General features: G+C 51.6%; 1 protein-coding gene across 2 annotated transcripts; it reads right to left on the minus strand.

The window, feature by feature from the left end:
- Window positions 1-434: 434 nt before the first annotated feature.
- Window positions 435-24362, minus strand: LOC115404147 (CD9 antigen-like). Of its 2 annotated transcripts, none has more exons than XM_030113357.1 (8): window positions 24211-24362; window positions 18270-18372; window positions 4882-4979; window positions 4180-4254; window positions 3969-4070; window positions 3783-3872; window positions 3428-3511; window positions 435-886 (listed from the first exon to the last, which is right to left on the minus strand). In XM_030113357.1, exons 1-8 carry the CDS (start codon window positions 24277-24279, stop codon window positions 821-823), a joined length of 687 nt encoding a protein of 228 aa, XP_029969217.1. In that variant the 5' UTR covers window positions 24280-24362; the 3' UTR covers window positions 435-820. The 2 variants fall into 2 exon arrangements, with proteins under 2 accessions (XP_029969217.1, XP_029969218.1); XM_030113358.1 differs by lacking the exon at window positions 24211-24362 and adding an exon at window positions 22302-22435.

Genomic DNA, 24362 nt, shown 5'->3' on the forward strand with positions numbered 1-24362 from the left:
TCAGGGGGTCAGAGTCAGGGGGTCATGGTCAGGGTCAGGGGGTCAGAGTCAGGGGGTCATGGTCAGGGTCAGGGTCAGAGTCAGGGTCAGGGGGTCAGGGTCAGAGTCAGGGGGTCATGGTCAGGGTCAGGGTCAGGGTCAGAGTCAGGGGGTCAGGGTCATGGTCGGAGTCAGGGGGTCATGGTCAGGGTCAGGGGGTCAGGGTCAGAGTCAGGGGGTCATGGTCAGGGTCAGGGTCAGAGTCAGGGGGTCAGGGTCATGGTCAGGGGGTCAGGGTCAGAGTCAGGGGGTCATGGTCGGAGTCAGGGGGTCAGGGTCAGGGTCAGAGTCAGGGGGTCATGGTCAGGGTCAGGGGGTCAGGGTCAGAGTCAGGGGGTCATGGTCAGGGTCAGAGTCAGGGTCATGGTCGGAGTCAGGGGTCATGGTCAGGGTCAGGGGTCAGAGTCAGGGGGTCAGGGTCAGAGTCAGGGGGTCATGGTCAGGGTCAGGGTCAGAGTCAGGGGGTCAGGGTCAGTGGGTCAGGGGTCAGTGTCAGAGGGTCAGGGGCCAGGGTCAGGGTCTCCCGTGTCCTGCAGCTCGGGGCACAGTGGGGTTTCAGACGGGGAAGCTTGGGGCCGGACGGAGGAGGAAGCTTGTGAGTGGAGTTCTCTTCAGGGGGAACCGTCTGCAGGGGGTGGAGCCCGGGGGACAGGTTAGGTGGAGGAACCGCTCGGAGAAAGTCACGCTCTCACAGGCCGGCCGGGCCGTCCAGCGTGGATCCGAGCGGGCGGGGACCGCGCCGTCAAGTCTAAAGCTGCAGGTTAAAGGTCAACGCCAGGCTTCACACAAAGTCCCTGGACCTCTTAATGGCACAGCAGAGCATCATGCTGAAGATCATCCCGAAGATCTGTGAACAGAGGACGGGAAGCCCCGATCAATACCGGTCCGTACCAGTCCACACCGATCAATACCGGTCCGTACCGATCAATACCGGTCAATATCCAGTCAATACCGGTCAATACCAGTCAATACCAGTCAATACCGGTCAATATCCAGTCAATACCAGTCAATACCGGTCAATATCCAGTCAATACCGGTCAATACCGGTCAATATCCAGTCAATACTGGTCAATACCAGTCAATACCGGTCAATACCGGTCAATATCCAGTCAATACTGGTCAATACCAGTCAATACCGGTCAATACCGGTCAATACCCAGTCAATACCGGTCAATACCAGTCAATACCGGTCAATATCCAGTCAATATCCGGTCAATACCGGTCAATACCAGTCAATACTGGTCAATATCCAGTCAATACCGGTCAATACTGGTCAATACCGGTCAATATCCAGTCAATATCGGTCAATACTGGTCAATATCCAGTCAATACCGGTCAATACCAGTCAATACTGGTCAATACCAGTCAATACCGGTCAATATCCAGTCAATACCGGTCAATATCCAGTCAATACTGGTCAATATCCAGTCAATACTGGTCAATACCAGTCAATACTGGTCAATATCCAGTCAATACCGGTCAATATCCAGTCAATACCGGTCAATATCCAGTCAATACTGGTCAATATCCAGTCAATACTGGTCAATACCAGTCAATACTGGTCAATATCCAGTCAATACCGGTCAATATCCAGTCAATACCGGTCAATACAAATCATTCATTCATTCATTTTCTACCGCTTCTCCGTTTCAGGGTCGCGGGTGGCTGGAGCCGATCCCGGCTGCTGTGGGCGAAGGCGGGGTCACCCTGGAGAGGTCGCCAGTCTGTCGCAGGGCTAACCGGACTTTGGTTGTAACTTTTTATTTCTTACATTTCAAAATAAAACACCACCATCGCCTTCGAAATAATCTCCATTCGCATTAATGCAGCGCTCCAGCCGTGTTTCCCACTTCACAAATGTGTCGGCAAACTCGTGCGTAATTGTGCCTTTAAGGGCCTGCTGCACTTTTTTTTGCAGCTCCTCTACGTCTGCAAACCGCCGCCCCCTCAGCTCCATCTCTAACTTGGGGAACAAGAAAAAGTCGCAGCGCCGTGTGCCACCATTTTGGCAGAGACCCGGTGCGGCCCCGAATCCTGGCTTATGATCCTCTGGCAGGGATCCCAGGAGACCCCCGTCAGACCAGCCACCTCTCCAACGCCCCGGCCTCGATCCGCCATCACAGCCGCTTCAATTTCCCCGACGATTTGGGCTGCGCGGGAGGTGGAGGGTCGTCCTGATGTGGGCTGATCCTCAATGGACATCTGGCCCTTCTCAAACCCCGGACCACTCATGGACCCGAGTCTTCCCCGGACCATCATCCTTGTAGGCTTGCTGCAACAAGCTGAGTGTTTTGCTTCCAGCAAAACGCAGAATTTAATGTTCGGGCGCTGCTCTGGCTTTCCACTAACTGTCGCCATTGTGGAGAAATGGCAGAGGGGGGGCACTCTGGTACTATAAATAGTAACGTTACAGACGGCAGTGTCACTCTGGGAGCTCGGATTTTTCACAGATATGTCGGAGGATGACCTCATTCTTATTCGTCTTTTATGACCACATTCCAGTTTCATCTGGGTTCACCCTCGTACATACAGACAACCATTCACCCATTCACACCTCGGGGCGATTTAGGGTGACCAATTAACCTGACATGCATGTTTTTGGACTGTGGGAGGAAGCCGGAGAACCCGGAGGGACCCCACGCACACACGGGGAGAACATGCAAACTCCACACAGAAAGGCCTGAGCCCCGGCCGGGATTTGAACCCAGGAACTTCTTGCCGTGAGGCACAAGAGCTAACCACTGCACCACCGTGTGGCACCCTATACCGGTCCACACCGGTCCACACCGGTCACCAAGACAGGTGAACTGGAACCACCACAGGGAGAATCTGGTTCATTAGCAGCTCTCAAACCCCGTTTCTTCAAAATCCACAAGTCTGATGCTTTCATTTGTTAAGATTAATCTGTACTGTCAGGAAATCACCCCCCCTCCCCCCATCAAACCACCCCCCCCATCAAACCACCCCCCCCTCCCCCATCAAACCACCCCCCCATCAAACCACCCCCCCACCCCCCCACCCCCCCTCCCCCCATCAAACCACCCCCCCATCAAACCACCCCCCTCCCCCCATCAAACCACCCCCCCCATCAAACCACCCCCCTCCCCCCCATCAAACCACCCCCCCCATCAAACCACCCCTCCCCCCCCTCCCCCCCATCAAACCACCCTCCTCCCCCCATCAAACCACCCCCCCCCCCCCTCCCCCCATCAACCCCCCCCCCTCCACCCCCTCCCCCCAGTACTGTAGACAGACTATCCAGGACCAGTGCAGACTGACTGGTGAGAGACCAGAACCGTGCAGAGCATCAAACCGCGTCCTTCCACCAGAACCCTGAAGCCCCCCGTTCTCAGTGCTGGACCTCCTGGTCCGGGTCCTGCAGACCCACCATGATGGCCCCGATGCCGATCCCAACGCCGCCCAGGATGTGCAGCTTGTTGTTGAACATCTCGTCGATGGCGGCGGGGCAGCTCTGCAGGAGGACAGGCCGTCAGACCAGCACACACACACACACACACACACACACCACCACACACAACACCACACACACACCCCACACAACACACACCACACACACCACCACACACACCACCGCACACACCACCGCACACACCACCGCACACACCACCGCACACAACACACACACACACACACACACACACACACACACACACACACACACACACCCACACACACACACCACCACACACCACACACACACACACACCACACACACCACACACCGTGGTGATGAGCGCCTCCAGCCCTTCCTGCTTGGGACAGATGTCTCTGGCGGCGTCGATCACCGTCCCCGTAGGACCACAGCAGTCCAACTACACAGAAAGAGTGTGTGAATTGATGGAAAACTGAAGACTGGTGTGTGTGTGTGTGTGTGTGTGTGTGTGTGTGTGTGTGGAGGGGCGGTTCACCCCAAAGTGGATGAGTCGAAGAGTCTCCTTCAGAGCTTCCTGTCTGGTGTCCTTGTAGTTGGCGTAAGTCTGCTTGTAGAACTCAGTGACGTCCTCCACCACCTGAGGACGGACAGAGACAGAGACACAGAGACAGAGTCAGACTGTGTGTGTGTGTGTGTGTCTCTGTGTGGGTGTGTCTTGGGGTCGGACAGTGTGTGTCGTGGCGTACCCGGTCCCTGTTGGACAGGCCCCAGATCCCAGCAGCCACTTCCACGGCGAAGATGAGGAGCAAGAAGAGGAAGAACTGCAGCAGGAAGCAGAGTCCAGAGTCAGGACGGTCCAAATTCTGGACCAGGTCCCATGGCCAGCAGTCCAAGCAGGGACATCCAGGCATCCCTGTCCTGAGACTTCCTTGTCTCCCAGACCCCCTGTCTCCCAGACCTCCTGTCTCCCAGACTTCCTTGTCTCCCAGACCCCCTGTCTCCCAGACCCCCTGTCTCCCAGACCTCCTATCTCCCAGACCCCTGTCTCCCAGACCCCCTGTCTCCCAGACCCCCTGTCTCCCAGACCTCCTATCTCCCAGACCCCCTGTCCCCAGACCCCCTGTCTCCCAGACCCCCTGTCTCCCAGACCCCCTGTCTCCCAGACCCCCTGTCTCCCAGACCTCCTATCTCCCAGACCCCCTGTCCCCAGACCCCCTGTCTCCCAGACCCCCTGTCTCCCAGACCTCCCCGTCTCCCAGACCCTCTGTCCCCAGACCCTCTGTCCCCAGACCCTCTGCCCCCAGACCCTCTGCCCCCAGACCCCCTGTCCCCAGACCCCCCTGTCCCCCCCTGGGGTCGGGGCTCAGAGGGGTTTGCCATCAACTACAGTAAACTTTTAGGAAGGAGCAGGGAAGCTGAATCCTGGACATGACTAGAGGACGACTCACCAGTCCCAGCATGCACGGCGACTCCTTGATGGCGCCGCAGCAGCCCAGGAAGCCCACCACCATCATCAGAGCTCCGGCTGCAATCAGGATGTACACACCTGCAACAAGACCGGCGCTGAATCAGGCCCTGGACCGGACCTACGGCTTACCGTGACCACTTTGTGAATTTCCCCGGGGGAGGAGATCCCCGTCTGTCCCCTCATCACGGCCCAGACCGGGACTTGGTCAGTCCCTCAGAGACCTGCTGCGGCGTTCTGTATCCGTCTCCACTGAGGAGGACCGTCTGAACGTCCCCTCTGGTGGACCCGCTTACTTCCTGGAGACGTCACTGTCAGGGTCGCACCGTCCAATCAGAACGCTGCACAGCCCGCGGCGTCGGAGAGGAGTTAATCCTTCATTTTTCACCAAGATCAGGAAAACACCTCTGAATTGCTGAGTTGGGAGTAAAGCTGAAACCCCCGGAGCGAGACGGCTCGGCTCCAGCTGAAAGATCCACAACCAAACTCTGCATCAACCTGCTGCTTCTAGCTGCAAGCTCTCCAAAGCAGACCACCGCAGTGAGCTACAGTCAGATCTTTGCTCATGTTTTGGGTTTTTTACTGGATTGACTCCAGCAGAAAACAGCTGGTCTTTGTCCCTCCATGTCGTTCAAACTGATGATCGATGGAAAACACGTGGAACCGAGCGACAACAGAACAGCCGCCTCCGGAGTGACTCAGATGTTTGTCCTCTGGCGCCGTGTTCCACTGCAGAACCGAACAGAGCGAGCGGAGAGCGCCACACGTTCTCCCAGAGCGGCGGCGTGGGAACAAAGGCGCCCTGTCCCCCGCTGAAGAATGGACGCTGTGTGGAGACGAGTCCGGCCTCAGCTGGCCTCCCAGGGCCCAGCCAGGCCCTTCCCCTGGTCTACATGCCCCACAAGGACTTTACCTGTTCCAAAACCTTCAATATGAGAACCAGAAAGACAGGAGCCGAACCACCCCGCTCCTGGCAGTCCTCCAGAGCAGCAGGGGGCAGTGTGTGCAGCTGATTGGGCTCATTCAGAGACCGGGTGAAGACGGACCAAGCCTCTGGCTCCACATGGGAAACCCTGGAGTGTCCAAAACCATCAGCATCCCAGCAGTCACCAGGGCCTGGACCAGAGAGGGTCCGGATCCACAGAGGATCTGGTTCCACAGGGGGTCCACAGAGGATCCTGGCTCAGAGGGTCCGGATCCACAGAGGATCTGGTTCCACAGGGGGTCCACAGAGGATCCTGGCTCAGAGGGTCCGGATCCACAGAGGATCTGGTTCCACAGGGGGTCCACAGAGGATCCTGGCTCAGAGGGTCTGGATCCACAGAGGATCTGGTTCCACAGGGGGTCCACAGTGGATCCTGGCTCAGAGGGTCCAGGTTCCACAGAGGGTCCTGGCTCCACAGAGGCTCTGGTTCCATAGAGGGTCCGGGTTCCACAGAGGCTCTGGTTCCACAGAGGGTCCGGGTTCCACAGAGGGTCCGGGTTCCACAGAGGCTCTGGTTCCACAGAGGCTCTGGTTCCACAGAGGGTCCGGGTTCCACAGAGGCTCTGGTTCCACAGAGGGTCCAGGTTCCAGAAACACTCTGGATCCACAGACTTCAGTTCCAAATGAAACGTCAACAGAACCGGATCTCCAGCTCAGGACTGTCTGTTAGACCTGAGGTCCAGAAGAGAGATCGGATGGTCCATCTGAAACCGGTCCATTGTGAGCTTCGTATGGAGCCTTAAGGTGTTCTTAATGGGGGGCGGGGCTACCTGACTGGGTCTGGTCTGGACCAACTGACGGATCTTCAGGGGGTTTGCTCAGTGGAACTCGGTCTCATCCACATTTAGGCCGAGCTCTCCTCTGGTTCTTAGTTTACACTTCGTTTGTTGACTTGTTGGAACATGTTGCTGGTTCTCTGTAACCATGACGACCTCCGGGATCAGCTGTTCTAGTTCATTCGGTAGGTAATGTTTGTGTTTCAGTATATTTCTCGTGGTAAATGTGTCGTCTTCCCCAAAACCTGCTCATGTCTTCGGAGGAGTTGAGGCCTGAACGTCAAGTTCAACCAGCGCTTTGAGACTTTTTTATTTTCCATTTAACATCGTTGATAGGTTTATATCATTGAATCAAGTGTATAAACATTTAACCCTTTGCCACGACACCAAAGAGACCGTTATCTCAAACCCTATAACTGCTGCTTGAAAACAAGAACAATCGAATAGAAAGAAGAAAGAAAAGAAAAACAACGTAGGACATGTGAACTGATTTAAGAATAATACGCAGAGTGTGTGTCATGCTTCACACAGATGTATTTGTACCTCTGCATTTTCCCCCTGAGCTGATGACTGAGATAGAACGCTCCATTTCTGTCCATGCAGCGTACCAATCATCCTGTAAGACATTTTTTCATGATGCTGCAACCTTTCCAAGCTCAGACATCCATTCATCACCAGGGGGTTCCAAATGATTCCCAGTGTCTCAGCAAGATCCGTCACTTTCAGTCTGTCCACTCCTTCATTGCATCGGGTCAGTTCAACAATGCCCGAGAGTGTCCGAGTACGAACAACACAGGACAGAAATCAAAACAGACGCGTTACCTGGACAATGTGACGACGTCTCCACAGCACAGGAACTGGACTACCATCATGTTGTTTGCATTCCCAGCATAAAGAAGAATCTAATAAACCCACTCTGAGTGACCTGCTTGGTGTCCAGTGGAAGCGGTGTAATATTCTGAATGGCATCAGTCTCACGCTGAGATCTCTGGGTAAAGTACGGCCGTTAGCGCATATTTTCTCACCATCGTGGTCATGAAAAGAAAATCCTAAATCCCTTTCCCCAACACGTTTCCCAGAGGTCATATTCTTATTAGCACTGATGCTGAATAAAGGCCCGTCCAGCTTCACATGTCCGCGTGGGTGCGCGTTGGTCCGCGTGACGTAAAAATCGTCATGAATTCCTGTCCGCTAGGGTCCGCGCGGAACGATCCGCAGACGTCCGCGCAGCAGCCAGAAATTGAGACCGCGTTGCGCATTGCGCGCAGGTCGCGGAAGTGTGCGCCTGCGCCAGAGCGCCATAGCAAACAAAACATGACGGTAAACGTGAAAGTAGACGGAGCTCCAGCCTGATGGCTCAACTAAAGACACCGAAAGAGTGAAAAACTGGTGGAAAGAGAGAGAGACTGTCTGGAGGGAGGAGAAGGTCTGCAGACAGAAGTGAAAAAGTAACTAATCGCTCCGGCGCCGCCCCGCGATTCAGAAACAGAAAAAAAAGGCTAAATAAACTTTAATACTTAAAGATAATGTACTGACAGTGTGTGTGCTTAATTTTCTCTAAATAATCCGTAATAAAGGAGCAGATCAACAGTCTGTAGAGCCGGAAAAGCTTCTCGAGGCTGCGTGGATCACCGCGCCGGCATGAGACGCACAGCTGAGCTCAAAATGTAGCATGGGAGGAAGCGCGTCCGCATCGGTGGAGCGCGGAGCTTCCAAAGCGGACGCGGAAACGCGAACATGTGAAGCATGGACGGGCCTTAACAGCTGATAGCATCCCGGAGCCTCCCGTCCTCCCCGATCATCTGAAACATGGTATTGACTTGATCTGCTGATTGCGGGGCCTGATAATGATCCAAATCTCCCCTTCAGAGCAAGACGAATCTGAAAATACCTCCAAATATGATTTCTGCCCAACCCACATTGTAGTGATATGTCCCGAAAAGATTTAGTGCCATCCCCCCAAGCTGCCCATCCCTTTATCGGCCCACTCTTTCCACAAGGAAGGGAGCTTATCAATACACACCTTCAGATTAAGCCAGATACTTGATGTACCGTTTAGCTACGGTCGATGTCTGACATCTCTGAACTTTTCCTCCACGCCCCCTGAAGATGAGATATGATTGGATGGAATTTATTAGCCTTCCTCACCGTAGTTGATAGATGGTTTATTAAAGGTTGGGGGGCTGCTGCACACTGCTCTATGGAAAACCATGGTGGGGCCCTTTCTGGAGGCAATGCTCAGTGCACAAGGTGTCTCAAGCTGTATGCACAGTCATAAAATACTAGCTCTGGGAGGCCCAAAGCCCCTTTTTCTACAGGTTGTTGAAGTTACCAAGATGCTTTCGTGGATGTTTACCACTCCAAATGAAATATTTGCAAATAAGATCAAATTTCTTGAAGTAACTCAAAGGGAAGAGAATGCAGCAGAGAGTCGAGTCCTGGGATAGCATTCATTCTCAGGACATTAACCTCACCGCACAGAGAGAAGGCCACTGATGACCAGCGTTGTACATCTATTAAAATTTTTGGCATCAGTGGTTCAAAATTCCCCCTACTGAGATCATCCAAATGAGGAGGGAACAGAATGCCAAGATATTTCAAACCCTGTCTGGGCCAGAGAAAATAGCCTGATTGGAACAGAGCAGGGGAACAGAACTCTGTCAGTGGAAGAGCTTCCGATTTCGCCAAATTAACTTTGTACCCTGAAAATGTGGAGAAACGGTTAATTAAGTCTAGCAATGAGGGGACAGATACCTGAGGATTGGATGCAAATATCAAGATGTCGTCCGCATACAGCGTCAATTTATGGGCAGTCCCATCAATATCAATTCCATGAAAATTAGTGGGGCGACGGATCATCATTGATCCGTTCGGATCAACGTCATCGGTTCGGCACATACGTGACCCGTGGATCGATTTCTAAAAACAAAAAAAGAAAAGAGAATGTTGTGCTCAGTCCGCACACCGCTTGTGGCGAGCGGAGAAAGGAGGAGCTTGAACACCCCGCGACACTCCCTGCATTTTGGTTTCCTGTCAAATATGACAACGAAGGAAAGAGGTCAGCGGGCAAAACCGCGACGGTGTGTCGGCGCTGTGGCAGAAAAAAGCCATAAGTGGAAACACATCCAGCATGTCGCACATTTGAAGCGACACGGCAGCATTTAGCAGCCTCTCCCTGCGCAGTCCGACCGGCTAAAGCTATACGCTATCGGTGTGTTCAGGTCAGGTTCTTTCATTCTCCTTGTTTCAAGGAAGATGTCTTCTTATCTTTACCTTTCAGTTTTATTTTATTAATGGTCTTTTGAACCAGCCTTTCTATGCTGCTGTTGCACTTTAAATTGATTTTTGGCTCATTATTATATTTTAATCTAGTGTAACAAACTGGTCGGCTCCTCACTGTGGTCCTGGATACTGGATTTCCTCAGTAACAGACCCCAGAATGTCAGGATAAGACCACATCTCCTCCACTCTCATCCTGAACACCGGCACTCCTCAGGGCTGTGTCCTCAGTCCCCTTCTCTACTCCTTGTTCACACACAACTGCTCTCCTGTTCACTCCAGCAACACCATCGTTAAGTTTGCAGACGACGCCACCATCATAGGACTGATCAGAGACAGCGATGAATCAGCCTACAGGGAGGAAGTCCAGCGTCTACGACGGTGGTGTCGTCACAACAACCTGAGCCTCAACACTGGAAAGACCAAGGACATGATAGTGGACATTAGAAGAGCAAAGCGAACCGAGCACTCTGTCCTCTACATCGATGGGGAGGAGGTAAAGAATGGAGAGCTTTAAGTTCGTTGGGGTCCACATCTCTGAAGACTTCACATGGTCCACCCACATCTCACCCCGGGGGGGGAGGCCCAACAGAGACTGGACTTCCTCAGGAAGCTGCGTCAGGCGCACCTCCCCGTGAAGCTGCTCACAAACTTCTGCCGCTCCACCATGGAGAGCCTCCTGACCTCCTGACCTCCTGACCTCCTGACCTCCTGCTGCACGGTGGTTCAGCTGCTGCACTGCGGAGGACAGGAAGGACCTGCACAGCAGAACGGGTGACTGGGACCAAACTACCCCCCCTCAGTGATGTGCACACCGGCAGACTGCAGAGGAAGGCCAGGGGAATCAGCAGAGACCCCTCCCACCAGGACACTCTGTGTTCTCCCCCCTCCCCTCGGGCAGACGCTACAGGACACCGAGAGCCAGAACCAACAGACTGAAAAACAGCTTTTACCCCAAGCTGTCCAAAGTCTATAGTGCGCTACAGGCTATAGTGCGTAACTTCGGTCGCCCTCTAGCGGAATTCTGCGTTCTTACGACAACAAAGCCGGCGCTTCCTCGTGACGTACGCCCCGGTGCCCCCCCTCCCCCTCTGATTCGCGTTTCCACAGCGCGAATCAACGGAAACGGTTTTTATTCTGTGTGAATAAGGACAGCTGGTGAAAAAAAGACGGACTCTTCCGAAGAGGAAATTATCGTTTTGTTTTTTTCCACAGAAACGCAAATAGCTTATTACAAACGGGAGACAAGGCGCCTGCTTTACAGAAAATAATAAAGTACTTAAATAATTATAAACTAAGTCACTTACTTATCCAACAGCAGCAAGGCAACATCTGTGCCCTCAGCCCGATTCCTGCTTTCAACGCTCTCCACCGAGGAAAAGCCACGCCAAAACAAATCCTCGTTTGCCTTCTCCGTCGGTCACTGTCCTTCTTGGCCAGCAGTCCTTCTGCCGACCGTCCAGGCTCTTGGTGGTCGGATCCACTTCAGGACTCCTCGCTCTGCCCGTTGCTGTGAGGCCTCCCGTCCTCCCCCTCCCTTCTTGTTGTGACGTAAAATGTGTAATTTCCTGCGCGCCAGCGCGGGAATGTCGCCAGTCGACAAGCAAAGCAAGAATTATATATATTGAAAAATCCTGCGACATGTTAGAGGAGCCGATCGGCTTAATCTGCATTTTGTCGTCTCCACTAGTGGCTTGGCTAAAACGGACATTCAGAGACGTTTAAAGTTATGCACTATAGCTTTAAATGAAGGAGATATTCCTATAAATTGCACTTTAAGTTGTTTTTCAATAATAATTATCTTAAAAAGAAGCTATTATGCCTTGTGCATTACTTATCAGATCTGAATCCAAGATGGCGGCAAGGTGGCAGCATGTTTGTTTTCTGCTCAGAGCTATTCTGAGCTTAAGAAGGTTTTAAATGGATTCTACTGCATTTTAAGTTTTTCAAATGTTGCAGTTTGCGTTTTTTAATGAAATCATAATATTTTAGAAAATTGTGGACTTTTCATTGAAGTAAAAGGACCTTGTAAGGACTACCTCATCTGCTGAACCTTGGGCTAACCAGCCTGGGCCTGGAGCGAGGCTGACCAGCCTGTGCCTGCTGCATCGATCTGGAGCAGGGCTAGCCGGTCTGGGCCTGCTGTGGAGCGAGGCTGACCGGCCAGGGCCTGCTGTGGAGCGAGGCTGACCGGCCTGCTGTGGAGCGAGGCTGACCGGCCAGGGCCTGCTGTGGAGCGAGGCTGACCAGCCTGGGCCTGCTGTGGAGCGAGGCTGACCGGCCAGGGCCTGCTGTGGAGCGAGGCTGACCGGCCAGGGCCTGCTGTGGAGCGAGGCTGGCCGGTCTGGGCCTGCTGTGGAGGGAGGCTGACCGGTCTGCTGTGGAGCGAGGCTGACCGGCCAGGGCCTGCTGTGGAGCGAGGCTGGCCGGCCTGGGCCTGCTGTGGAGGGAGGCTGACCGGTCTGCTGTGGAGCGAGGCTGACCGGCCTGGGCCTGCTGTGGAGCGAGGCTGGCCGGTCTGGGCCTGCTGTGGAGCGAGGCTGGCCGGTCTGGGCCTGCTGTGGAGCGAGGCTGACCGGCCTGCTGTGGAGCGAGGCTGGCCGGTCTGGGCCTGCTGTGGAGCGAGGCTGGCCGGCCTGGGCCTGCTGTGGAGCGAGGCTGGCCGGCCTGCTGTGGAGCGAGGCTGGCCGGTCTGGGCCTGCTGTGGAGCGAGGCTGGCCAGCCTGGGCCTGCTGTGGAGCGAGGCTGGCCGGCCTGGGCCTGCTGTGGAGCGAGGCTGGCCGGCCTGGGCCTGCTGTGGAGCGAGGCTGGCCGGCCTGGGCCTGCTGCATCCATCTGGAGCTTGGGAGTCTGCTGGCTACTAGTCAACCAAGGTTTGCGTTGTTTTCAATTTATAACCTTGACATGTGGAAACTGAAGATGATCCTTTTTAGAACTTTGTTGTGCTTGTGGGCTGCCTGGGACCTGGGACTGGTTGATAGTTCCAGGGTGAATTCCTCTGCCACGGTTGTGAGCATGTGGGATGCATGCCATGGGGGCACAAGCTCTATTACTGCCGGGAATCCTGAGCAATTACTGACTCATTTGAACTGGGCCTTACATTTGTGGTCAGGGCTTCCATGGTGTTTACCTAAACTTCAGAGTTTTCTTGCTATATATGATCTTACTCTGTCACTTGATAGAAGGCATCACATGGCTTCATCTTATGAAAAGACTGCCTCTAAAGCTAACATAAAACGCAGTCTGATCATTGTTCTACTTTTACTTTTATCTGGGAATGTACAACCAAACCCTGGACCTGAGCTGCGTTGTGTTCAGACCCCTGCTGAGTTTGAATCAATGTCTGGTTTAAAATTTATTCATGTGGTGATAATTTCTGAAACTTGGTTGACCAAACCTATCACCGATGATGACATTAACATACCTGGCTATAATGTTTATTGTTCCGACAGGCCCAAGAAAGGTGGTGGCACAGCCATTTATGTTAAAGCAAGATTTTATACTTCCATTGTTTTGTCAGAGTCTATTTGTAAGCAACTGGAATTTTTAGCTCTTAATGTGGAAATAGCCAAGTCATTCTCCTCGACTGTCGGTGGGTGTTGTAGGCCTCCATCTGCAACCAAAGAAGCATTAATATCTTTAAAGCAGCTTCTGTCTAAATTAAATTATAATGACCTTCTAATCGCTGGAGATATGAATTGGGACTGGTTAACTTCTGTGTCTGATGAATTTAAATCCTTGTGTGACTCTGCTAATCTTACCCAGCTGGTCAACATGCCTACAAGGCCAAATCTTAAAAATCCTGACGAGTCTACTTTGATCGATTTAATTTTAACAAATGTTCCTCACAAATTCTCATCATTGGGTGTCTTCTGCAATGATCTGAGTGATCTCTGTGTTGTTGCTGCTTGCAGGAATACTAAAATCCCTAAATGCAATCCACGCATTGTTTGCAAGAGAATCCTAAAAAGATTTAATGTACAAGCTTTTCATCATGATTTATCTCTGGTGAACTGGGGTCACATAGGTCTGTTGCCAGACGTGGAATTAGCCTGGCCTTTCTTCAAGGGAAATTTGGTGAAAATTATAAACAAACGTGCTCCTATTAAGAAAATCAGAGTGAAGGGAAGAGAAAATCCTTGGTTCTCTCCAGAGTTGTCAGACATTATCCATCAGTGAAACATGGCATGGGCCAAAGCCAGAAGAAGTGATTCTGCCACCGATTGGTCTGTTTTCTGGCAGCTAAGAAATAAATGCACTTCCCTCATCAAAAAAGCTCAATCAGAGTACTACTTGTCTGTTACAACTGAGAATCTTAATAATCCACAGAAATTTTGGAAAGTGATTAAGTCTCTATCTCTAAACAAAAGTTCTCAGGCTTTTCCGCGATTTGTTCTAAAGGATTCAGTCCCAGTTTATGATAGAGCTGAGGTTTTAAACTGCTTTAATGAGCATTTTGTCTCCTCTGGTTCCTTGTTTGATTCTGCAGGAGCCTCTTTGTCTCCCTGCACAGATCATCCAATGTCTTCTGGAGACCTTTTTAGTTTTGCACCTTTTACTGTGCAGCAAGTGCATAAAGCCCTCAAAGAACTAGATCACAGGACCAGACCTGATAGAGCCCTAGTTCTTGAAATTGGCAGCTGATTTTGTAGCACAGCCACGTACAATGCTTTATAATCTCTCTATGGAAAACAAAGAAATTCCATCAGTTTGGAAGTCAGCTTATGTTATTCCCTCGCTGAAAGGGGGTGACTCTGCAGTTTTAACCAATTATAGGCCAATATCTAACTTGTGTACCCTGTCGAAAGTTCTTGAATCTCTTGTATGTGATCAACTTAAAGATTTTTTAGATTCTAATGAACTTATCTCAAAGTTGCAGTCAGGCTTTAGGAAAAGGCACCGTACTGTCACTGCTGCCACGAGAGTGATTAATGATATAATCGTTGCTCTTGACAACAAGCAGTGCTGCGCTTCACTTTTTATTGATTAGTCAAAAGCTGTTGACACGGTGGGTCATACTGTTTTAAAGCAGAGGCTTCATCATTTTGGTTTGTCTGATCATGCAGTGTCCTGGTTCGCAAATTATCTGAGTGACAGGACTCAGTGCATTAAGTATGAAGGGTTTTCTTCTGACTTTATGAGTGTCCACAAAGGGGTGCCACAGGGTTCAATACTGGGACCCTCTTGTTCATAATGTACATTAATGATTTGGGTCTCAATGTGTCAGATGCTAATATGCACTTTTATGCCGATGACACAATTATTGACTGTGATGGACCAACCCGACGAAAGCTGTTGAATCCTTGCAGAAAGCTTTTGCTGTGGTCCAGAACACACTTCTGCAGCTCAAGTTAGTCCTCAACACTGACAAGACGACACTGATGTTGTTCTCAAACAATAAGAAGGTGCTTCAAGCTGCCCCCCCCTGTTTAGGCTTGAGGGAAATGTCACAGAAGTGGTTCAGGTGTACAGACATCTTGGGTCTTGCTTGCCGAGGGCCTCTGCTTCAAGACACACATTGAAAATCTTGTGAAGAAACTGAAACTCACATTGGGTTTTTTCTTCAGAAATAAATTTTGTTTTTCTTTCAATGTGAAAAAGCGGCTTGTCACTGCAACATTTTTATCAGTTTTAGATTATGGAGACCTGCTGTACATGAAGGCCTCAGCTCAATGTCTTCAGAAGACTGACACCGTTTATCGTGTCTCATTGAGGTTTATTACACCTGCAGAGCTCTGACTCGTCATTGTGATCTGTATTGTCGTGTGGGATGGACGCCTTTGTCCACCAGGAGGTTGGGACATTGGTACATTTTTATTTACAAGGCCATGCGTGGTCGACTGCCCTCCTACATCTGCAACTTAATCACACGAAGAAGTGTTGATTCTTACGGCTCGCGGTCAAATGATCGTTTGTTGCTCTGTGATCCTTTTGTCCGAACAGAACTGGGAAAAGAGCTTCCACTGCATGGAACATGTTGCAAAAAAACTGGAGATGAACTGAGCTTATCTCATTGAACAAATTTAAAGCCGGACTGAGAGCTCTTGAAACGGACTCTTTAAATAGTAATTGTTTTATGTAATTTGTTATGGACATTGTTTGATGTTTTTATTGTAACAGTTGTAACTTTGCTGCCTCTGGGCCAGGACTCCCTGGAAAAAGAGGTTCTGAATCTCAACGGGATTCTCCTGGTTAAATAAAGGTTAAATTTAAAAAAAAATAAAAAAATAAAAAAAATTATATATTTAAATTTAATAATTTAAGTTTCTAATAAACAGACTTTTTTTTTTTTTGCTTTTTGCTGATCCAAAAAATGATCCGATCCGTGACTCTTGATCCGAGGAACGATCCGATCCATGAGTTTAGTGATCCGTTGCACCACTAATGACAATCCTTATCTTGCCGGCTGGCTGCAGCCAGCGGCTCTGCTGCTCAGCAGGACGGTCATGGACTGAGGGAGATCCTCGGCGAACGCCCCTGCCCAGTCTGAAGTAGGGAGAAGTGTCTGGACTGCAGCCTCGGGCTGACAGTATAACAGATGAACCCATCTTGTAAACATCCTACCAAATCCAAAAGTTTTAAATGATTACAAAATATACCCCCACGCAACCCGATCAAACGCTTTTCAGGATCGAGCGAAATTGCTGCAATTAGAGACTCCAGATCAGAGACTGCCCACCTAATATTAATAAACCTTCTGATACCGTCTGCTGAGTTCTGAATAAACCCCACTTGATCTTTATGTACTAAATAAGAGATCACTCTGTTCAATCGGTTTGCTAAAGTTTTTGACAAAATCTTTGCATCCAGAGATGTGAGAGAGATGGGTCGATAGTTCTTACATTCATATTGGTCCTTGTCTTTTTTCAGAATGAATATAATCAAAGCTGGGGACAAAGCATCCATCTTGGCATTCCAATCCTTTCAACACCACCGGGCAGCATCTGATACTAAAACACTCCCAGTTGAGCATTGCAACAACAGATTGAAAGAGACTTGGAACTCAGGAATATTCTAGAAAATGTCTTATGTGGAGCTGGAAAAAAATGCGTAGTCTCTGTTTTTTGGATGTAAGACTCTCCACACATCCGTTAAAGCTAAATGTTCACACAGCCTTCACCGACAGCAGCTTTCTTACTCCTATAATTCACCAAACCACTTCGGTCCAAAACTGAATCCATCACCTAAAATCCCCTCCCATGATAACACTGTAGCTCCCCACTGGTTGAACTTTAGCCTCTAATTCTCCAAAGAAATCCGGATCACCCACATCTGGATCATAAATATGAACCAATATGATGGGCCGACACTGTATTTCTGCCAGAATTAGAGACACTCCACCTTCTGAACCCTTTGAAATCTTAATGCATGTGAACTTGAATGTTTCAGTGATTGGATCAGAACATGCCTTGCCTGGCCCGGTCCCGTGCTGTCGTACACTCTGCTGACCCACTCCACACTGTTCTTCTGATTCCAACCCAGAGACATGCACTTCTGCATACAAACAATCTGGTACTGATTTCACTTTCACATGGCCATAATTTTCTTCGCCGACTCGTATTCCCAGGCCCGTCACACTCCGGGAGGTGAAGTTTGTTTATTCTAGATAGCAGGTCCAAAAATCACAAAAGTTCAACCAACTTTAACCACTTCTGTTTTCCCGGGTCTTGAGGTTCTGCCAACTGTCCCCCGCCTACAACCCACGACAGCAGGAAGTCTCCTCTGAGCCTGGTTCTGCAGGGTCCTCCTCCTCTGAGCCTGGTTCTGCAGGGTTCTCCTCCTCTGAGCCTGGTTCTGCAGGGTCCTCCTCCTCTGAGCCTGGTTCTGCAGGGTCCTCCTCCTCTGAGCCTGGTTCTGCAGGGTTCTCCTCCTCTGAGCCTGGTTCTGCAGGGTTCTCCTCCTCTGAGCCTGGTTCTGCAGGGTTCTCCTCCTCTGAGCCTGGTTCTGCAGGGTTCTCCTCTGAGCCTGGTTCTGCAGGGTTCTCCTCTGAGCCTGGTTCTGTTGGGTTCTCCTCCTCTGAGCCTGGTTCTGCAGGGTTCTCCTCTGAGCCTGGTTCTGTTGGGTTCTCCTCCTCTGAGCCTGGTTCTGCAGGGCTCTCCTCCTCTGAGCCTGGTTCTGCAGGGTTCTCCTCCTCTGAGCCTGGTTCTGCAGGGTTCTCCTCCTCTGAGCCTGGTTCTGCTGGGTTTCCTCTGTTAGAGGCTCTGGAACTGTCGGTTGTTCGCGGCGCGATATAAATAAAGCTGAGCTGAACTGAGCAGCTGGTTGAAGGAGGTGTTGAGGAGAAGTGAGTCGTGACGACAGCCTGAAGGTAAAGGAGGAGCCTGAACTCACCGGTGAAGAAGACAGAAGGCGAGTCCTGCCCTTCAAACAGTCCCACCGTCCGGGAATCGAACCGCAGCCACAATCCCACGGCCAGCACTGCAGTACCCGCCAGCTGAAAGGAGAAACACTCTGTTCACCTGTTTTTCACACATTTTCTATTCAGCTGCCTGGTTTCACCGGCGGCAACAACCAGGAAGTTCCTGGGAGTTCAGTCTCTAAACCTGCTGGTCCTCCGGCAGCTGCTGCCTGGCGCCCCCCAGTTCCCCAGGAGCTCCTCAGGGCTCTGTCCTGGGCCCCTCCTCCCCCCAGGAGTGCCTCAGGGCTCTGTCCTGGGCCCCTCCTCCCCCCAGGAGTGCCTCAGGGCTCTGTCCTGGGCCCCTCCTCCCCCCCAGGAGCTCCTCAGGGCTCTGTCCTGGGCCCCTCCTCCCCCCCAGGAGCTCCTCAGGGCTCTGTCCTGGGCCCCTCCTCCCCCCAGGAGTGCCTCAGGGCTCTGTCCTGGGCCCCTCCTCCCCCCCAGGAGCTCCTCAGGGCTCTGTCCTGGGCCCCTCCTCCCCCCAGGAGTGCCTCAGGGCTCTGTCCTGGGCCCCTCCTCCCCCCCAGGAGCTCCTCAGGGCTCTGTCCTGGGCCCCTCCTCCCCCCCCAGGTGTTCATCAGGGCTCTGTCCTGGGCCCCTCCTCCCCCCCAGGAGCTCCTCAGGGCTCTGTCCTGGGCCCCTCCTCCCCCCCAGGAGCTCCTCAGGGCTCTGTCCTGGGCCCCTCCTCCCCCCAGGAGTGCCTCAGGGCTCTGTCCTGGGCCCCTCCTCCCCCCCAGGAGCTCCTCAGGGCTCTGTCCTGGGCCCCTCCTCCCCCCAGGTGTTCCTCAGGGCTCTGTCCTGGGCCCCTCCTCCCCCCCAGGTGTTCCTCAGGGCTCTGTCCTGGGCCCCTCCTCCCCCCAGGTGTTCCTCAGGGCTCTGTCCTGGGCCCCTCCTCCCCCCCAGGTGTTCCTCAGGGCTCTGTCCTGGGCCCCTCCTATTCTTGTCTGACTGGACACCTTGCTGATCCGGGACGATCGGCCAGGCGCTGATATGGAGCCCAGAACATGAAGGTCTCTGCTTCAGGGCTTCAACTTGGTGATTTTCAGCTAAAACTGGAATTTGGATCTGGTTCTTCATTTATCAACAGCGTGCAGAACAATTCTAAATTCTGGATTCTAAACCAAATGTAGAAAGAAAGCTGCCTCCATGGATCATACACACATCAGTGTGGGTCAGTAATTAAGCTTCATTCTCAAGAACTTTCGGGATCATTTTTCTTCAGAAATGTCTCCAATTAACCGCAGAGGGCCAAACCATCCGGTCAAAGCTCAGAACCGGAGGAACTCTTCTAAACTCAGATAAAGTCAGCAGCTTGAAGCAAACCAGAACATGGTTTGGTCTGAATGTTGACAAAACCACCAAGACCAGAACGCTGAAACCTTCAGGCTGCATCGAGCAAGAACGTCCACGAAGATCGACAAAGTCTCTATTAACCAATCAGGACCCGGGTCCAGACCAGTGAACCAACAACACGCCCAGCGGTGCTGCAGACGCCGGAGGGGCAGGGTTCAGGAATGAAGTCGGTCCTGCTGTCGGCCACACCTGCAGCGAACTGATCACCCAGCAGCTCCTCCACTCCCTCGCTCGCCGTGACACCGGCGGGTCCAGGGATCTAACGGGGGGGGGGGCTCCGAGCCCAGCCCCGAGACCAGACCGGGACCAGGGACCACATGCTGGCTGCACCACGCCTGGAGCTGGCAGTCAGTGCGACCAGCACTCCACCAGAGAACAGCATCCAAACTGCATGGTCTACGTTCTGTACAGGACATGTGAGAAGAACCAAACCACCCGCCTGCAGGCCAGGACAGCAGGACACCTGAGGACTGTCCAGCACAGACAGGACTGTCCAGCAGCTGCAGAGAAGCAGACGCTCAAAGACAGAGCCAGACACTGTCAGGAGGTCAGAGGTCAGGCGTGGAGTGGTGAGAAAGAGCAGGCGCTCCTTGATGTTTTTCCTTTTTTAATTTAAAGAAAGAACATACACAAACTCTCCTGGAGGCAAACAGTCAAACAACCAACAAAAGAACACAAGCCAAAAGATAATAATAATTACAATCAGACACGGCGCAATTCAACACAAGGAAACATGAACGAGCTGCACAGCGGTCTGGGTCTTCTACGCTGAGATCCAATCAGAAGAAAACAGAACATATCACAGCATATTTTTTAGGGAACAGCACCTGACATCCTTTTCAGAGACAGAAAATAAAGGTCAAACTGGTTTTTGAAATAATTAAAGGAGGGTTTTTTGCTCATCCATTTATTACGATGTGAATGATATTTTCCCAGCAGAGGAATGATGCTGATAACAGTGAAGCTGTCTGCATACAGTTTGGAACATGAGATGCCAGAGAGGCGTGACCTCTGAACTCCGCTGGTCCTGAGAGAAACCCAGTCTCTAACATCAGCCCAACATGTTTTGGAGAGAGGACAGGAAAGAAATAGATGTTGTGAAGATTCGTTTTGTTCGTCACAGAAAGCACAGGGATTAGCTTCAAAGCCAAATCCATTTTTTAAGAATTCTCCAACCAGGTAAATCTTGTGAATCATTTTGAGACGTGTTTCCTTCACCTTTGGGGGACTTGGCCTCTTCATAAAGCACTTTTGAGCTTTTTCCAGTTCTGAACGAGGTCATCGTTGATAGATGCTTAGAAGACAGAAATCACGACCGTTAGCCGCTAGCCGCTAGCTGGGGCGGGACTTGGTGTTTCAGTCTGCACCAATCAAACGAGCCGGATTTCTTCTTCTGTCTGTCTGGTCAGTGTATTTCGGCCCACAGCGCCCCCAAGCCAGCAGCCGCTGTAACTGCACGGCAGTGTCCGTGTGTTTGGTCCACTCTCTGAAGCGTCTCAGTGTGTCCTTCTGTGTGGTTCAGTGTGGTTGTGTCTCTCAGCGTGTCTCTCACTTTCTCGCAGTGCGTCTCTGTCTCAGCGTGTCTCTCAGTGTCTCTGTTTCAGTGTGTCTCTCAGCGTCTCTGTCTCAGCGTGTCTCTCAGTGTCTCTGTCTCAGTGTGTCTCTCAGTGTCTCTGTTTCAGCATGTCTCTCAGAGTGTCTCTGTCTCAGCGTGTCTCTCAGAGTGTCTCTGTCTCAGCGTGTCTCTCAGTGTCTCTGTCTCAGCGTGTCTCTCAGTGTCTCTGTTTCAGCGTGTCTCTCAGAGTGTCTCTGTCTCAGCGTGTCTCTCAGTGTCTCTGTTTCAGCGTGTCTCTCAGAGTGTCTCTGTCTCAGTGTGTCTCTCAGTGTCTCTGTCTCAGTGTGTCTCTCAGTGTCTCTGTCTCAGCGTGTCTCTCAGTGTCTCTGTTTCAGCGTGTCTCTCAGAGTGTCTCTGTCTCAGTGTGTCTCTCAGTGTCTCTGTCTCAGCGTGTCTCTCAGTGTCTCTGTTTCAGTGTGTCTCTCAGAGTGTCTCTGTCTCAGCGTGTCTCTCAGTGTCTCTGTTTCAGCGTGTCTCTCAGAGTGTCTCTGTCTCAGTGTGTCTCTCAGTGTCTCTGTTTCAGCATGTCTCTCAGAGTGTCTCTGTCTCAGCGTGTCTCTCAGTGTCTCTGTTTCAGCGTGTCTCTCAGAGTGTCTCTGTCTCAGCGTGTCTCTCAGTGTCTCTGTTTCAGCGTGTCTCTCAGAGTGTCTCTGTCTCAGTGTGTCTCTCAGTGTCTCTGTTTCAGCATGTCTCTCAGAGTGTCTCTGTCTCAGCGTGTCTCTCAGAGTGTCTCTGTCTCAGCGTGTCTCTCAGAGTGTCTCTGTCTCAGCGTGTCTCTCAGTGTCTCTGTTTCAGCGTGTCTCTCAGAGTGTCTCTGTCTCAGCGTGTCTCTCAGAGTGTCTCTGTCTCAGCGTGTCTCTCAGTGTCTCTGTTTCAGCATGTCTCTCAGAGTGTCTCTGTCTCAGCGTGTCTCTCAGAGTGTCTCTGTCTCAGCGTGTCTCTCAGAGTGTCTCTGTCTCAGCGTGTCTCTCAGCGTCTCTCAGCGTGTCTCTCTACGTACCCAGAAGAGAAAGTTGAAGACAAACACCAGATACTTGATGACTTTCATTCCTCCCATGATTCCTAGAAAAGCTCCGTTCAAAGCCCAGCTCTCAGCAGCAGCTCGTCTTCAGTCTGAGGACTGGAGGACACGCCCTGCTGCTCACCTGGCCAGGAGGGGGAGGGGCCGGGAGGAGGAGGAGCCAGAAGCTCTCCAGGTGGGAACAATGTACAAATGGACAAGAGCAGGACTGGAAAACTGATCAACTGATCCAGGATCAGGTTCAAGTTACCATGGAGATTTATTCTGTGAGCTCGTCTGCTCCAGACCAGGACCAGACCAGGACCAGGACCAGGACCAGGATTTATTCAGTGTCATCCCTGTTTTCAGACCCTGGTTCTCCTCGTCCCACATTGAAGCAGAACCTCTGGCAGGATTTAAACTCTGTGCTCAGTAAATCCCTCATTTTAGATTCTTTATGATCTCGGATTATTTGCGATCTTCAGATCAGAGTCATCAGCAGACGCAAAAGTTACAATTTAAAAAGTAATCAGAGTAACATGACGTTCCTTCATTACATACTAACCAATCAGAGCAGTGAACCGTCCGCTGCTTTAACTCAAGGTATGCAGGCACATCCCTGATGGGGGGCGGGGCCGAAGGGTCTGTAGTCCTGGGTCTGGGGTGGGGGGCGGGGCCGAAGGGTCTGTAGTCCTGGGTCTGGGGTTGGGGGGGGATAATGGTCTGTAGTCCTGGGTCCGGGGTGGGGGGCTAATGGTCTGTAGTCCTGGGTCTGGGGTGGGGGGCTAATGGTCTGTAGTCCTGGTTCTGGGGTGGGGGGCTAATGGTCTGTAGTCCTGGTTCTGGGGTGGGGGGGCTAATGGTCTGTAGTCCCGGGTCCGGGGTGGGGGGCTAATGGTCTGTAGTCCTGGGTCCAGGGTGGGGGGATAATGGTCTGTAGTCCTGGGTCCGGGGTGGGGGGCGAGGCGGAGCAGAGGTTTATTTTTTAACTTAATGTGTGGATTCTATAAATCCTGTCTGGAGACCAGACCGCTTCGTTCATCTGGACCTGGATCAGACCTGGGAATATTCATGGTCTTGGGACTGAAGTCTCTTTCAGGAATCACACTGATCCTGGACCAGTGCCTTCATCCTGGTTTGGTCTTTAGTGGAACCAAGTAAGCCTGAGCCCTGTGGTTCTGGATTGGAGGAGCCTCGTCCAGTTTCTGATCCTGGATCAATGGATCCTACTTTTGTGCAACAGGCCCCCAGAGCTGGACTCTGAACCTGGATTAACAGATCCTGGACCTGAACCTGGTTTAACAGACTCTGGATTCTGAACATGGATTAACAGATCCTGGACTCTGAAGCTAGATTAACAAAACCTGGACTCTGAGGATGGATTAACAGACTCTGGATTCTGGACTACTAAAAACAGAAGCAGTCCTGAGTTTGGGGACTCGTGCGCCGATATTCCACAGTAAACAGATAATCCGACGGGCAGAACGTGACCGAACCCTCGTGGAATCTCCGGAACTGGAGTCTTAAAGCTGGAAATATAAGAATATTTCACTAAAAAGCACTAAAAAGTGTTCTTATCTTTTGTTGAAAAATCGTATTTGTGATTTCATAAATGAAACACAAAATCAAGGAAAGTCAACATTTTGATTTTTAAACTCGGATCCACCTGTTGGTGTGAAGCTGATCGTCCATGATGGAGGGAAGCTGAACTCCTGCCTCCGAACCACACCTGTGTGTGTGTGTGTGTGTGTGTGTGTGTGTGTGTGTGTGTGTGTGTGTGTGTGTGTGTGTGTGTGTGTGTGTGTGTGTGTGTGTGTCAAACTGAATTTCTTTGTTTCTGACGCTGACAATGAAACCTTTCAGAGTGTTTTCGGTGGTGTTGCAGTGAAATGAAAGTTGCGCCTCTCACCCAGAAGACGAAGTTGAAGATGAAGAGCGCGTACTTGACGCACAGCTCCCAGCTGCTCAGAGCCGTCATCCCTGCTCCGCCCGGGAACCCGAGGAACGAAGAACCTGCGGAAAAGTGGTGAGAAGCGGCGGACGGACGCAGCTCCGCTCCGC

The sequence above is a fragment of the Salarias fasciatus genome, chromosome 17 (assembly GCF_902148845.1).
Source record: "Salarias fasciatus chromosome 17, fSalaFa1.1, whole genome shotgun sequence".
Classification (NCBI taxonomy): Eukaryota; Metazoa; Chordata; class Actinopteri; order Blenniiformes; family Blenniidae; genus Salarias; species Salarias fasciatus.

Excerpts from the sequence above, each read along its gene's own strand:
- LOC115404147 (XM_030113357.1), bottom strand. The coding sequence starts at position 24,279 with ATGACGGCTCTGAGCAGCTGGGAGCTGTGCGTCAAGTACGCGCTCTTC. Across the intron at positions 3,512-3,782 it reads TGGAGGCGCTCATCACCACG|AGCTGCCCCGCCGCCATCGA; the intron begins GTGTGTGGTGTG and ends GTCCTCCTGCAG. Across the intron at positions 887-3,427 it reads TCGGCATCGGGGCCATCATG|ATCTTCGGGATGATCTTCAG; the intron begins GTGGGTCTGCAG and ends CTCTGTTCACAG.